At 46.1% G+C, this 16,146-nt stretch overlaps 1 protein-coding gene across 2 annotated transcripts in view; it reads right to left on the minus strand.

Moving 5' to 3' along the window:
• Positions 1-2,663: 2,663 nt before the first annotated feature.
• HEXD (hexosaminidase D) overlaps positions 2,664-16,146 on the minus strand; it is a 30,588-nt gene continuing 17,105 nt past the window's right edge. For both annotated transcript variants that reach the window (XM_083148430.1, XM_083148429.1), the window contains exons 9-13: positions 16,054-16,136; positions 14,457-14,535; positions 6,909-7,010; positions 4,555-4,644; positions 2,664-3,266 (exon numbers count right to left, since the gene is read on the minus strand). In XM_083148430.1, the coding sequence (XP_083004556.1) occupies positions 3,098-3,266; positions 4,555-4,644; positions 6,909-7,010; positions 14,457-14,535; positions 16,054-16,136 (523 nt within the window). In that variant the 3' untranslated portion in view covers positions 2,664-3,097. The remainder of the gene's footprint in view (positions 3,267-4,554; positions 4,645-6,908; positions 7,011-14,456; positions 14,536-16,053; positions 16,137-16,146) is intronic.

A 16,146-nucleotide genomic window follows, 5' to 3' on the forward strand; every position in this document is an offset into this window, starting at 1 on the left:
TGAGGACTGAGTCAGTTTCTTATTTCTAAAGGGCTTTTGTTTGAAAGTATGAGGTCTGTGATTTTCTGTAAAGGGGCAGTCATTTACTTGGCATGGTTTTGCCTTTATAAATGACTTCCCCCTTAAATAAAAGCAAAAACTGAGTTCAACTGGCGTCTCACACAGAGCTCACCCCGCATTACATCTACCCCAATATATTTAAATATGTACATGCATCTCTTGCAAGAATAATATAATATTAAATGTGTCCCTTTTATTTTAAGGGTAAAGACTAGAGCGTAACTACCTTAGGGAGCAGGGGGTGTAGCTGTTACCCTGTCAAAGTAACATTTGCTAAATACATTTTTCACCACGGGATGCTACATAGGGCCCTTACAAACTTTTTTTATGGGGCCTACATATATCTAGTTACGTCGCTGGGTAAAGGGGCAAAATTAGGCAACAATAAGGTTTTTTATGTATCTGCCTATGCTGTTCGCACATTCATTAACTTATCATTGTTCTAACAATATGTAACCCCCCCTCCCCAAATCACCGCTAACCAGGAGAAGTAGCAAAAAGGTGCCCCCCTCCAGTGCTTATATTCCAGCGCTAACATGTTTAATATTATACACATGTACTGTAAATATGACTTAAAAATATTCAGTATATACAGAAAATTATGTTAATTTATTGTTTAGTTATGGGCTGACATCTGCCTCTTCAGGACCAAGGGAACGGCAATGCCAATGTTCATTTGTTTGGTTAGACTTTTTTTTTATAGCTGTTGTCAGAAATTGCACTCACTCAATTGGTGACCTGTAATACATTTTAAGTTCAAACAATGAAACCACACTATATAATGTTGGTCATGGCAGTCACTTCCAGCTTAGACCTTCGGGTGAGTCTTTGTATGCTATGTCAAACCATAATTCTGCACCAAATTCTCTCTCTAGTCCAGGTATGTCCAAAGTAAGGCCCGGGGGCCAAATGCGGCCCATGCTGTCATTTCAAGCGGCCCGTGGCCTCCAGCTGTAAGCATCAGATGTGGTAAGCATAGCACAGGACACTAAAGGTGGGGCCCCGGCGAGCGCGCCTTTACCTGCTGCAGTGAGGAGGTGCCGGCCGCCACAGTGAGATGTGTTTGGCGTCCTACCCCTGCTGCTGCAATCGTATATCACCCTACTCAACAATCACAGTGACAGCAGTGTTTGGGGAGGGGGGAAGCTTGCTCCCGTAACATGCAGAGTGGAGGAGGTCAGCAGTGGGAGCCCAAGCATCTCCTGTCCATGCAGTGCCTGCTTTGCCTCTCCTTCCTCTGGCTCACACAAGGGGCTGGGAAACACAGAGAAGGGAGGGGGCAGAGTGGGGGACATACAATGAAGGAGGGTCAGGCTGGGGGACATACAGTGAATGGAGGCAGTGATGGCCATTCAGAGAAGGGGGAGCAGGGGCAGGCTGGGGGACATACAGTGAATGGGGTACATAGTGAATGGGGGTCACACAGTGAATGGGAGTCATACAGTGGAGGGTCAGGCTTGGGGACATACAATGAATGGAGGCACTGATGGACATTAAGAGGAGGGCAGGCTGGGGGACACAGTGAATGGGTGCAGAGTGGGGAACATACAGTGAAGGAGGGGCAGGCTGGGGGACCATTCTGATGTGATTAATGATTCAAAGAATGTCAGGCTGAATGGTAGGCCCCCACACATTTACACTTCACCAAATCTGGCCCTCGTCGCAAAAAGTTTGGACACCCCTGCTCTAGTCCCATGGGTCCTCAAACTGCGGCCCTCCAGATTTTGTGAAACTACAAATCTCAGCATGCCTTGCCACAGTTTTAACACTTCCTTATAGCAAAACTGTGGCAAGGCATGCTGGGATTTGTAGTTTCACAAAATCTGGAGGGCCGCAGTTTGAGGACCCATGCTCTAGTCTAGTGCCCAATGCTAACCTTGATCTTTGCTTTCTTTCCAACCCATCAGGGATCAATAGTTGCTTGTTGAGCTACTGTATGCATATAAACAGTTATAGTTTCTTGGCTCATACATTAGGGGAGTATCAGGAAAACTCCCTGTTCTCTCGATGCTGAGGGGGATCACGGAAATACAACATGTTGAAAATCCTTGATTTGCAGAGTCTGCACAAAAAAATATTCAGCGTAGAATTTTAACATGCTGCTTTACGACAAAAATCATGTTTCAAGATCATTGTATCAACAGAGTGGGGAATTGGGGGAGTAGATGTTTGGCCCACATTAATCTGGCAGGAGTTCAAACCAGAGAAGCATTCAAGTCATCCTTTTTCTCAGACTAATTGCTGAGGTAGTGTTGTCCACTAATATTTGTAATAGTGATGGAAGTGTTGGCTTCAGCTATCGGAGACTATACAGGAACTAAGATCCATATTAAATAGCATAGAATTGTTTTATCGGTGGGTGCCATCTTGCTTACATCACACCAACTTCCTGCCATATGCGCTTTAGCATCAGCATCTCTGGTATATAATGATAAATGCAGTCAGTAATATGTATATCTTCCTGGATATTGGCCAACACCAAATCAAGATATTTTCTTGAAGTGGTTTCTGAAACAGAAGAGTATACACCACAATATAAAATCAAACTTGTTGCTTTTCTACAGATGATAACTAAATAACTAAACAAATGAGAAACACTATAATTTGTATTAAAGTATGTATTGTGTACATAGACACATGAACATAGCAGAAATGGTGCTGTACATAACAAATATTTTTGGTTTACAAAAAATTAAATGTAGATGTGACAGAGTAATGCTGTGTACACACGGTTCGATTCAGTGTAATTTTCAATTTGATTTGGACTATATAGTGTTAGCTGCATTTGATGCAGATTTGATACCGATGCGCGTCTTCAGAATAGATTGGCAGGCAAGTCTATTTCTGCTTCGATCTGCCAGTTCAAATGCAGCATCCCCCCGCCCTTCCCCTGCGTGCCATCCTCCCACCATACTGGCAAATGCCGGCTGTTGATATAGAAAAACCTGCTGGAAAAACGTTGGAATAAAAATAATATAGAAAAATTGGCTACCAAGGAGTCTGGTTTATGGAGGAAATTAGTGCACGATTCTATATCTTATATCTGGTTCTCCAGTGCAGTTTTAAGATCGTCCACTAGCTCCTGAAGTTGCAGATAACATGGCAATGCATTCTCTTCCATCCATTCCTCGGCTGTGACTGGAGGAAAGATCCTGAGTAGGGCTGTCTTGAGATCACCCATCACTGAACTCCATTTGGACAGGAGGCTGAGGGTGGACAAGAGGGCAAAAGTGAAAGGTTAATAACTATTACCCATTTCGGTACTACTGTACTTTCACGGCTCCCATCGCATGCCAAATGTAGTGGCATGCGATGGGATGCGATTTTTGCAGTTTTTAAGCATTTTTGAAAAATCACATGCGATCGCATCGCATGCGATTTTTAACAGAAATGCATCCAAATGCATTGAAATTAGTATCAAACATGTTCAATGGCCCCCAAATGTCATTTTTGAGGCTGTACCACCCCCACTATAAACACGAACCCGAAGCGTGGCGAGCGCACACTTTCTATTCTCAACTCCACGCCGACGTGGATAGTGGGGGTATGAAAAGGTCGTAGGACGCGTACCGCTGCGTTTGCCACGCTTCGGGTTCACGTTTATACTTGGGGGGGGTTGCGTGGGGGTGCATTTAAGCATTGTAAGCACCCATTAGGGTGCTTATACAATTTAATATCGTATATGCGTTAAAATCGCATTGCATGCCATTGGCATGTGATGCGATTAAAAAAATCGGGCGACTAATTATCGGGGCGCCGTGCTAGTACACAAGTACCGACCCTTGTAGTGCAAATCTCTGCTGAAGAGCTGCATAGAAGTACCTAAGGCACTGGCAGTAGTAATAGTTTGCTGAATGCAGTGCAGGAGGGAGCTACCAGCAACTGCCTGATGCAACTGCAGGCAGTTTGTCTTACAACTCTCCAGGGGCCAGATGTACTAAGCTTGAAAAATTATAAAATGGAGAGTGATAAACCACAAACCAATTAGCTCCTACCTGTCATTTTTCAAACCCAGCCTATGACATGGCAGTTAGAAGCTGATTTGGCTGGTGTTTTATCATTCTCCATCACATGTTAGTGTACAAGGAGGACAAAAACAAGAACAGTTGAAGAACAAGATAGTTTAGGGGGATATTCAATCACCGGTGAGCATCTCCCGTTGGGGAGATGCCCGCCGGGCCCTATTCAATGCTGTGTTCCCACACAGCATTGAGCAGGGTATCTCGGCAGAATGAGCCCGACATCACAAGCTGTCGGGCTCGTTCTGCCGGCAAGTGACGAGCTGCCAGCTGCAGCTCGCCTCTTCCTGGCCGCAACTCGTGGCCATGCCCCCTTCTCGCTCCCCGGCAGGCGGGACATTGAATCCCGCCTGCATGATCGCGGTCGTGCTGACCGAGAACGGGACTGGGTCACGACGGTCGAGCAAGCTCGACTGCCGTGACCCGCACATTGAATACCCCCCTTAAACTCTATCTACCTATCTATCCATCTTACCTAACTGCTTCTGGCTCAATCTGCTGCACCATTATGGGATGCACAACTTTTCTCTTCCTGTGAAAGGGAGTGAACCAGCCTGTAACAAACCTACACAAAAAAAAAATCTGAAATTAAGTAAATGACTAATGCTGACAGCCAAATATCACATGGGCGTATGAATGACCATCATCTTTTTCATGTAACCAAATTCATCCACTGTCTTTGACGTATACGGCTGTTATGATGGGTGTAGAATAGCGCTATGGTACATGGATATATAGTGTTGCCAGTCCGTATAGAGAATTAAACTTACACATTATAATACACAAGCTTACATGAGCCAATTCGCTGTATGTCATCCTGGATATCCTTCTGCAGTACTTGAATCCCTGCTGTTAATATTATGCATATCTGTAAGCAGACCTGGACACTATACTGGATCTATTAATCACTATATCCTCTTCGAAATCTTGTGTACATAACGCAACACAACTCTGATTCCTTCTGTCTTTGCCCCTTTCATGCTGATTTTTCTCTATTATACCCCTTTTACACCGCTGGGTTTTTCCCTCGTGGACCCGGGTCAGCAGCGGTGTAAAAGGGGTTAACCCATGTCTCTTTACACAGGACTTGTACCAAGGTCCTGACCAGGGTAGAACACGGGCAGAACCTGGGTAGAGGGCAGTGTAAACGGGTACGCAGGGTCATCTGACCTGGCTCCCGTTTACAGCAATGGGGGAAGCTCAACCTCCGGATTGCAGCGTCCTGCGATCAACATGGAGGTTGGGCGGGGGGCAAACACAGCCTCCATTGCTGTCTGTTGTACTCTGCAGACATCAGCGGAGGAGGTGCCTGTGTGCGGCATCCGTTCACCTTGCGGATGGGGGCTGGGCAGCCCAGTAGCTTACCTTGGTGCTAGTCTTGTCCCCAGCGAGATGATCGACGGTCCCAGTGTTTGGAGATGATGTCATCTCCAAGCGCCGCCCCTGTTTACACTGCAAGTCGGCACCGCAGTGTAAATGGTGCAAATCCTGTATCCGACCTGGCTTGGAACCATGTTCCAGAATACCGGATCGGATCCGGGATTTGGGAGTAAAAGGGGTATAAGCTATGCCATGCACTTAATAGTCCTATACTCTATTTTGTTTATTGTTTTTACTATATCTGTACGAGTATGTCAACCACTGTGTGGCACCATACAAACAACTGCTTTTGATCCTTGCATCATCACTGGGAAAGCCGTTCCTCTGCTGGTATTACCAGCACATGAGCAGCTTTGTGGATGGCTTTGCATAGCGTTGCGCTATGCAAAGCCCCCTAACCCCCTGCTCACAGCACCGGGCAGGGGGGGAAAGTCGCTCAGTGTGTATGCACTGAGTGGCTTTCCCCCAGCGATGACATTGATCATCACTGTCCATACATGCTGGGCAAAATCGCCCAGTGTGTATGGACCTTTACTCTGCCCCAAGTCAGAAGCTTTCACATTCCAAGCTGTCAATCATTTGCATAACTCGTAATTGCCATCCATCAGTGGAAACCTCGGGTTGTTGTAGATCCATCCCAGTAAATGGCTTTAGAAGTAATTACTATATTCAATCAAATTTAGGTGAAAATATAAAAAATAAAATTAAAGGTCCATCCAAGAAATCTGACCATCAGAGGGATTAACATTAACCTGCTGCTTGCTCTAATGGCAGCAGAATCGGACTGTCCCACAGGGGTCACAGGGCCCACAATTTGCCCTATTGCCTCGGACACCTCGTCCTCCTCTAGGAATCAGGTTCCAGACTGTGCACTTAAATTATACATTATACATATATTACCTTATGCTGCACAGGACTATGGTGTCTTTTCTACAGTGCATTGCTCTTACTAATCTGGTACATTATTCTGCATGCACTAGCAGTATTGACTGCATATATTTATCAAGGAGCCCAGCCAATATACTCTGTACTGGTTAGGCAAACCAAGGTGGTGGCGGGCCAAATCCTACATGGGCTCTACCACTGTTTTCCCCCAATTGGCCTTCAATGACCAAGTCCAACACTGAATGGCAGGACTCTCTCATGGTTGGTGAAACATTTTTTTTTTTTTTTACAATATCTTTCCAGTATGTTAGTTGGGTGCCCACTATAGTAAGTACGCTCATACCCCCACTATCCTTGTCGGCATGGAGTTGATTTTATATAAGTTGGCGAGCCCGAAGCTTGGCGAGCGGACACGAAATACTAAGCAAATAGCTTAGTGGGTGCCCAACTAACATATAAGTACTGACTAACATATAAGTACTGACTTTCCTAATCAAATAATAGACCACTTCTGTATAAGACATAATTAAATAAATAATGGTCATTAAAGATGTTTGTGCTTACCGGTTTTCCTCCAGGAAATCTTTTGTTGGTGTCTTCAGGAAAAACGTAACTTGAGTTATAAGTGTCAGCACATCACTGCCTGGGAAACTGCCTGAGATCTCACTGTCAGCATAAAAACACATTCACAAATGAAAGTTGTATCACACCTCACAGCAATCAGGCATTAAACCTTTTTTTACAGTTTGCTCACCCAAAGTGGCCGCCATAGAGAAATACATTTTGAGACTAGTTATAGAGCTACAACAAAATGGCTTCCCTAAGGCCCCATACACACCAGAAAGATTCATGCAAGATTAGGGTACAATTCGTCGTTCGTAACGACGGTTGTGCATGAATCTTATCACTATCGTTTGTTTTTTACTCACGATTGTGGTCGTTAACGATTGGATGCGCGCTCCCGTCAGCTCGTATGTCGCATTGGCGGTTTTGCCTCCTGCAGCAGAATCAGCCGATCCGCCCGCAGATTGTGTGTTGATCATATGCACATCGTTAGCACATTGAGTGTGCTTCCGTCGTCGCGACCATCCATCCGATCCGTGTTTTCGCGCAAGTTCCTGGACACTCCTACCGCAGCCATATTGCCCCGTGGATGCAGCAGCGAAGGAGCACACGGCGTCTTCTACTGCGCGCACCTGACAGCAGGTAAGCAGGCCACCGCTGACCTCAACACCCCACCTGGGTCCCCGCTGCCCATACCAGGCCACCGCTGACCTCAACACCCCACCTGGGTCCCCGCTGCCCATACCAGGCCACCGCTGACCTCAACACCCCACCTGGGTCCCCGCTGCCCATACCAGGCCACCGCTGACCTCAACTCCCCACCTGGGTCCCCGCTGCCCATACCAGGCCACCTCTGACCTCAACACCCCACCTGGGTCCCCGCTGCCCATACCAGGCCACCTCTGACCTCAACACCCCACCTGGGTCCCCGCTGCCCATACCAGGCCACCTCTGACCTCAACACCCCACCTGGGTCCCCGCTGCCCATACCAGGCCACCTCTGACCTCAACTCCCCACCTGACCTGGGTCCCCGCTGCCCATACCAGGCCACCTCTGACCTCAACACCCCACCTGGGTCCCCGCTGCCCATACCAGGCCACCGCTGACCTCAACACCTCACCTGGGTCCCCGCTGCCCATACCAGGCCACCTCTGACCTCAACACCCCACCTGGGTCCCCGCTGCCCATACCAGGCCACCGCTGACCTCAACACCCCACCTGGGTCCCCGCTGCCCATACCAGGCCACCTCTGACCTCAACACCCCACCTGGGTCCCCGCTGCCCACTAATAAAGGTGGCCAGATGTATTATGCCAGCCCAGCCGCCAATCTTCCCCTGCGGCCTACCTACCAAATATTATGCCACCACCACTAAATGTAATGTAAAGATGATAAATGTATAGAAATATGATTTATTAAAATTTCTTAAATGTATAAAAACAAAACATTTATTTTTATTAATTATATACAGTTTAATGAAACATATAATTTTAACTACTATTTATATTAACCAAACTATTGACATTTGAAAAATATGTACATAGACTATTGTCAAATTTTTTTTTTTTTTGGCAGGAATGTCCCAGGCACTGGCCAAAGAACAGGAGTTTGTGGAGGCATTCATAGAGAAATACCGCGAACTTGAATGCCTCTGGAAGACAAAGTCGAAAGACTATAGTAATAAAATCAAAAGAGCTCAAGCGCTGCAAGATCTCCTTGAATTTAGCAAGAGCTACAACCCAGAGGCTGATACGGAATGGGTCCGTAAAAAGATCCAGAATTTGCGGACTGTGTTTCTTAAGGAACATAAAAAAATACAGTCTTCCAAAAGGTCCGGTGCTGGTGCAGGAGAGGTGTATGAGACGTCGCTGTGGTATTACCACTTGCTGACCTTCACACTCAGCCAGGAGGTGCCAAGGCGAGGGCTCTGCATGATGGTGGAAGGCGAGGCGGATGACGTGACAGCGGCCATGGATGAAAGTTTCCAGCCGTTATCAGTAAGTACTGGTCCAATGTGTATATCACCCCTTTGCCCCATTTCTTTCTTTCAATCAGTTTTTTGTTCCTTTATCCAAAAAGATTTTAAATGTGGTCTTCCTGCCAGGGGACAGCACCAACACCATTGAAATATGCCTTATATTGGTCCCTGACCTGTTTGGCTCGTGCTGTCCCCCGGTACTGCTGGGCCGGCATCTCCAGGGACACAATTGGGGCAACCTCCCTGGGATCATCTGGGTCCTCCGGCGGTGCTGGTCCTGCCGGGCGATGTGCCCTTTCTTTGCGGCGAAGTAAATTGTGCAGGACGCAGCACGCCATGACGGCCCAGTCAATTTTATCCAGCCGGAGGTTGATGGCTGTGTGGAAAATGCGGAATCTGCTGGCCATTATCCCGAATGCACTTTCCACAAGCCGGCGTGCCCTGGAGAGCCTGTAGTTGAACACCCGTTTGTCGTGGTCCAGTACACGCTTGGCATAGGGCTTCATGATGTGTTCATGAAGCCCAAATGCCTCGTCCGCAACAAATACAAAGTTCAGCCCATGCTTGGTTTGTTGAGCTGTGGGCAAGTGCATGGTGTTGGAGGCGAGCCTGTGGTAGAACTTGGTGTCCTTCAAAGTTCCACCATCTGAGGCCCGACCATTCCTGCCGACATCCACAAAGAGGAACTCGTAGTTCGCATTGACCACAGCCATCAGCACAATACTGAAGTACCCCTTGTAGTTGAAGTAGTACGAACCGCTGTGGGGTGGCTGATTGATCCGGACGTGTTTCCCATCGATGGCTCCTCCACAATTAGGAAAGTTCCACGCCTCATCAAATTCAGCAGCGATGTTTTGCCACTCCTGAACGGTGTTGGGGAACTGAAAAAAAGAGAAGGTGATGTTAACTAATTGTTGTTGTTTTCTTTTCCACAGACAACAAGTACAGAGATAGAGGTGGTCCACACCTCAACCCCTAATCCAACCCCAGAGCCACAAGACTCATCGGGAACAATCTATGGAGTTCGGGAAACCCCCACCCCGCCTCAACTATTTGGCAAAAAGAAAAAACGCAGAACCAAGGCAGTTCCTGAACAAGAACCCGATGATATTCTGGTTCGAGCCGAAGAGGTGCTGCGTAGGCCATCTGATGAGTTTGACACCTTTGGAAAGTACATGGCTGATGGCTTACGGAAGCTACATCCGGACCAACAGATGGCGTTCGAACGCGTCACAAGCGAACTCCTGTTTATGGGCCGACAGGGCCGCCTGTCAATCAAAACCACACTGATGGGGCTTCTTCCATTGCACCAGACGCTGCAACAGATGCCTGCCGTACCCTCACCAGCCATTGCATCATTGCCTTTAAACACCCCGCCCATTAGACAATCCTGTACCCAACCTCAGACCCCACCCCGGTACAGTCACATGTATACAACATTGTTGGGAGACAGCACGAACCTGGATGATACACCGGTTTTGCAAGATTTATGACCGCATCCCATAGAATTATTTCGCAGTTGGCATGGAGTAGCATGTAACACGGTGCTTGTGGCGGAGATAATGGCCATGCTGACTTGTTGCATACTTGTAGAACAATGGGGCCGGGACCATTGTATATGCAGTATGCAACAGGTAATCATGAGTCCCTTTCTTTATCTGCGCTACAAGCGCCGTCTCTCTACTGCTCCATACTGCAAGGCAATGAGGCACTGGTTTGGTTTTAAGTTAAAATAATTTTAGTAGTTATGGCACTTTGCCTATGTTTTATATGCTATGTGTGTTCTTTCTATAGGTCCATGCTTGGAGCAGTATGGCACATGGTGCATGTTGTGCAGACAATGAAAGGACCTTCATGCTACAGTGGCGCAGAGTGCAGAGCAATGGGGCCGGGACCACTACTTCTGCACTATGCGCCATGGATGCATGAGGGTGCTTTTGTTGTCCGCGCTACATGCGTCGTCTGCCATACTGCCCCTTGCCGCACGGCAATGAAGCATTTGAAATGCCTTGTTATTTTTAGGGCAATTTGCCTATGTTTTATATGCTATGTGTGTTTTTTCTAAAGTTCCATGCTTGGAGCAGTATGGCACATGGTGCATGTTGTGCAGACAATGAAAGGACCTTCATGCTACAGTGGCGCAGAGTGCAGAGCAATGGGGCCGGGACCACTACTTCTGCACTATGCGCCATGGATGCATGAGGGTGCTTTTGTTGTCCGCGCTACATGCGTCGTCTGCCATACTGTCCCTTGCCGCACGGCAATGAAGCATTTGAAATGCCTTGTTATTTTTAGGGCAATTTGCCTATGTTTTATATGCTATGTGTGTTTTTTCTAAAGGTCCATGCTTGGAGCAGTATGGCACATGGTGCATGTTGTGCAGACAATGAAAGGACCTTCATGCTACAGTGGCGCAGAGTGCAGAGCAATGGGGCCGGGACCACTACTTCTGCACTATGCGCCATGGATGCATGAGGGTGCTTTTGTTGTCCGCGCTACATGCGTCGTCTGCCATACTGTCCCTTGCCGCACGGCAATGAAGCATTTGAAATGCCTTGTTATTTTTAGGGCAATTTGCCTATGTTTTATATGCTATGTGTGTTTTTTCTAAAGGTCCATGCTTGGAGCAGTATGGCACATGGTGCATGTTGTGCAGACAATGAAAGGACCTTCATGCTACAGTGGCGCAGAGTGCAGAGCAATGGGGCCGGGACCACTACTTCTGCACTATGCGCCATGGATGCATGAGGGTGCTTTTGTTGTCCGCGCTACATGCGTCGTCTGCCATACTGTCCCTTGCCGCACGGCAATGAAGCATTTGAAATGCCTTGTTATTTTTAGGGCAATTTGCCTATGTTTTATATGCTATGTGTGTTTTTTCTAAAGGTCCATGCTTGGAGCAGTATGGCACATGGTGCATGTTGTGCAGACAATGAAAGGACCTTCATGCTACAGTGGCGCAGAGTGCAGAGCAATGGGGCCGGGACCACTACTTCTGCACTATGCGCCATGGATGCATGAGGGTGCTTTTGTTGTCCGCGCTACATGCGTCGTCTGCCATACTGCCCCTTGCCGCACGGCAATGAAGCATTTGAAATGCCTTGTTATTTTTAGGGCAATTTGCCTATGTTTTATATGCTATGTGTGTTTTTTCTAAAGGTCCATGCTTGGAGCAGTATGGCACATGGTGCATGTTGTGCAGACAATGAAAGGACCTTCATGCTACAGTGGCGCAGAGTGCAGAGCAATGGGGCCGGGACCACTACTTCTGCACTATGCGCCATGGATGCATGAGGGTGCTTTTGTTGTCCGCGCTACATGCGTCGTCTGCCATACTGTCCCCTTGCTGCATTCCAGTCAATTAATATAATGTTCTTGCAATATTTAAATAAACAACATTACTATATAAGCATTTAGGATAACAATATTTAAATCAACACAAAGCACTTTTAAAAATTATGTGTACTCAATGTGCTGTATGACACATGGTACTTGTGGTACAGACAAAGGACATGGCCACGTGGCACATAGTGCATATCAATGGTGCCAGGACTATTGCATCTGCACTATGCATCACGTGAGGTGGAGGGGACATGCATTATCTGCACAAGCACCATGTGTCATACTGAGATCTACCTCATGTCCGAACAAAGACAATACATTTGCTTTATATTTTTGATATTTGCATAACTTTTTTGGCAATTTTTATATTTATACTGTAAAAAAAAAAAAAAATTATCAGTATTTGTGAAACTCACAGTTCCATTATTTAAATAAAAAAGGTTATCTTTTCACTACAAGTGTGTGGTATATTTTTCCTTACCTTGCAATACTGATGCTGCAGGACCTTCACGATGGCTTTACAGGTCTCCGGGATGATGAGTCCCAACGCTTGCGGGGAGATGATGGATCCAAACTTGAGGTCCGCCAGCGATCGTCCTGTAGCCAGAAACCTGAGGGTTACCACCAGCCGGTCCTCAGCAGGGATAGCCATCCGGTACTTGGTATCCTGCTTCTGGATGTGGGGGGTGACCAGACGCAGCAGCTCCTGGAAGGTCTCATCGTCCATGCGAAGGAAATTGCGATAATCCTGGGGATTATTCTCGCGAATCTCCATCAGCAGGGGCATATGAGACCGCGCTTGTCGTCCCAGGAGCCACTGCTTGGTCCAGCAGGATCGAGCCTTCCTACGCTGGGCCCTCATCCTCCTCACCCTGAGCACAACGTAGGAAAGCAGGAATTCTTGCTGGAACGAATCCATAATTCCAAAAAGCAAAATGGAGTAAAAAAAAAACACACTTTGTTCAGCAATGCAAAAACAAAGCAGCCAAAAATAGCAATGTGCAGCGTTCTGCAGGAATGCAAAAACAAAGCAGCCAAAAATAGCAATGTGCAGCATTCAGCAGGAATGCAAAAACAAAGCAGACAAAAATAGCAATGTGCAGCGTTCAGCAGGTATACACCAAGCCTCACTAGTCACAAAGCAGAAATGAGGTCCTGCAAAATGGCTCCTAGTCTTGTTACCCTCCTCTGCTAGCCCAGCCCATAATTCTTTGTGTTCTTTTGTCCCCCCCTTGTCTCCCCTCTGGTAGCCCGGCCCTTTATTTACATTCCAAAAACGACCGTGACCAGTGCACTCACGATGCACTCACGATCCGCACATCCGACTGTCGTACGACCATCATGTGCGATGTCGTATCGTGAGTACATCGTTAGTAAATCGTATGGAACATAGAACACGATCGTTAGCACATCGTTAAAAGGCCACGGGAGAGCGCCGCAGGAAAGTGCACACAAAATCGTTAGACGATCGTTAGACGATCCTGATCTTTCTGGTGTGTATGGGGCCTAACACATATAATATAACTAACTGATAACAAATAGTGAATTCTGCAGGATTGAGTCAGACAAAATCTGTCCAGAACGAAGTGAATTATTTACCAACAATACTGAGCTACAATGCTAGAAACAAAACGGAAATTAGATTTTTTTCCATCTAATTTGCACTAAATGGCTAAATACTAAATAACTAGTTTTCTAGTTTTTGTTTTATTACAGATTATCAACTTTGCCCAATGTTAAAATGCAAAACTCAATTTATTCCAGGAGGGTTATGTACAGGTTGGCATGAATAGTAGAACGATGTGCTCTTAGGCTGATGAATATTCTTATCAGAATATTACAAAAGAGAGGTTGTCTGGGACATTGGGCCTTATTCTAGTTCACTCTTTCTGAGAAAATCCTTCTTAGATGGACAAACCCATGTGCACTGCAGGGGAACAGCTGTAAAATGTGCAGCGTCTGAGCGTGTGCTCTAATCCCGAAATCCCGGGATTGGAATCTCCAATCCCGGGATTGAAACCCCGTTGTTTTGGGGTCCAAATCCTGGGATCCCACCGATCCTGATCCCGGGATTGGCCACCCTACGGCTGCCATAGGGGACTAATAGAATAGCATTGTTAATTTAATTATCCCACGGTAAAATAAGAGTAATTAATTCCCATTTCATGTTTATTAGACAAGACAAAGCTGTTTACTTACATACAATGTATTTACCAAATTATACTCACCTTGAGTAGTTTTCAGTGTCCAAGTGGGACATACCCAAGATGTCTCTGACAGAAGCAGCTATCTGTTCAGAGAAAAAACCTGGAGAAACACAGGAAGTACAGATCTGGTCATACAGATGTGATATATCCAGCCTTATAAGGTTACTATATTAGGAAGGGAATGTAGTAGTTATGCTATGTCAGGCCATGCTATGTATAATAAGGAAACTAAATAAATACTGTTCTTGAGCAAGTCTTCTTGAAATGGAATGGCAAGCAGAGTTGTTCCTTCCAATGGGCTGATGAAAGAATCTTATCTCCATGGGCCAGCTTCAAAAGTGATAAAATGGAGAGTGATAAACAACCAACCAATCAGCTCCTGCCTGATATTTTTCAAACACAGTCTGTGACATGGCAGGTAGAAGCTGATTGGCTGGTTGTTTATCACTCTCCATTTTATCACTTTTGAAGCCTAGTGCATCTGGCCCTTTGTGATGAAGAGGTAAGATTCTCAGCGAACTCCTGGCCACCCAGTCTTTATCTGATCCCTGTACCTTCAGAGTCACAGCTCTCAGACAGATGCAATGCGAGGCCCCCCATACACTGCGGCACATGCAGTGCTCCATTAAGCCACCCAGGACCTTCCTTTTGTGGTCCTTTTGCATGCGATATATCGCATGAAATACCAGCCAAGCCAGACTGGCTCAGAAGCAATCCAAGAGGTGATGCACACAGGACTGCACATTGTATCGGACCCGCTGTCAGTCACCTGCAATTTGGTGATCTGGCATTGCCTCTGCTGATGCAGTGAGTACCAGAGAAATAAGGGCGTGGTGGAATAACAGTGGAATGTCACTGTTGACAAATACAAACCATATCTTGCCACCTGATCAGACTAGACAAGGGGCAGACTAGATGGGCCAAGTGGTTATTATTTGCCGTCAAATTATATGTTTCTAACTTAATTAATTTATTTATTAACAGTTTTTTATATAGGGCACACATATTCCTCAGCGCTTTACAGAGAATATTTGAGTATTCACATCAGTCCCTGCCCCAGTGGCGCTTACAATCTATTCATTCACCAAGCCAAAAGATTTAAGAAATATGCTGTACTTACAGGGAGTGTTTATGAATGGACGTATTTGGATCACTATTTTGCTATTGTATAGCTTAGTGACATACATAGATACTGAATGCTACTTGAAGCAAAAGACTGAATGACCATATATGAAAGTAATGATATGCCACGTGTGGTCATTTACATATGTCGATGAAGGCTTTTAGGCTCCACCTGGAAAATTTGATCTGAGGATGATCTAATAAGGATTACATACATGATGAAGTGTGAGAATCTATATTTTAACACAGGGACTTGAATGAGAATAGGAGCCAATGCATAAAAAAGACTCAAGGGATAAATTTACGAAGATGGGAGTTCTACTAAAGATGTGCTACTGAAGATGGGATGTTGTCCATAGCAACCAATCTATTATCTTCTAAAAGGTGCTAAATAAACAAGAAGTACAATCTGATTGGTTACTGTGGGCAACTTCCCATCTCCAATAGAACTCCCATCTTAGTAAATTCACCCAAAGGTGATTATTTAGGATCATACCATTTTTCAAAGTTTGCAGACACACGGCCAGAGACGGTATTCCCACAGGCAACAGCTCACAGAGAACGGAGAAGTGGTCGTACCTAAAAAACA

The sequence above is a fragment of the Crinia signifera genome, chromosome 6 (genome assembly GCF_055691185.1).
Source record: "Crinia signifera chromosome 6, ASM5569118v1, whole genome shotgun sequence".
Taxonomy (NCBI): Eukaryota; Metazoa; Chordata; class Amphibia; order Anura; family Myobatrachidae; genus Crinia; species Crinia signifera.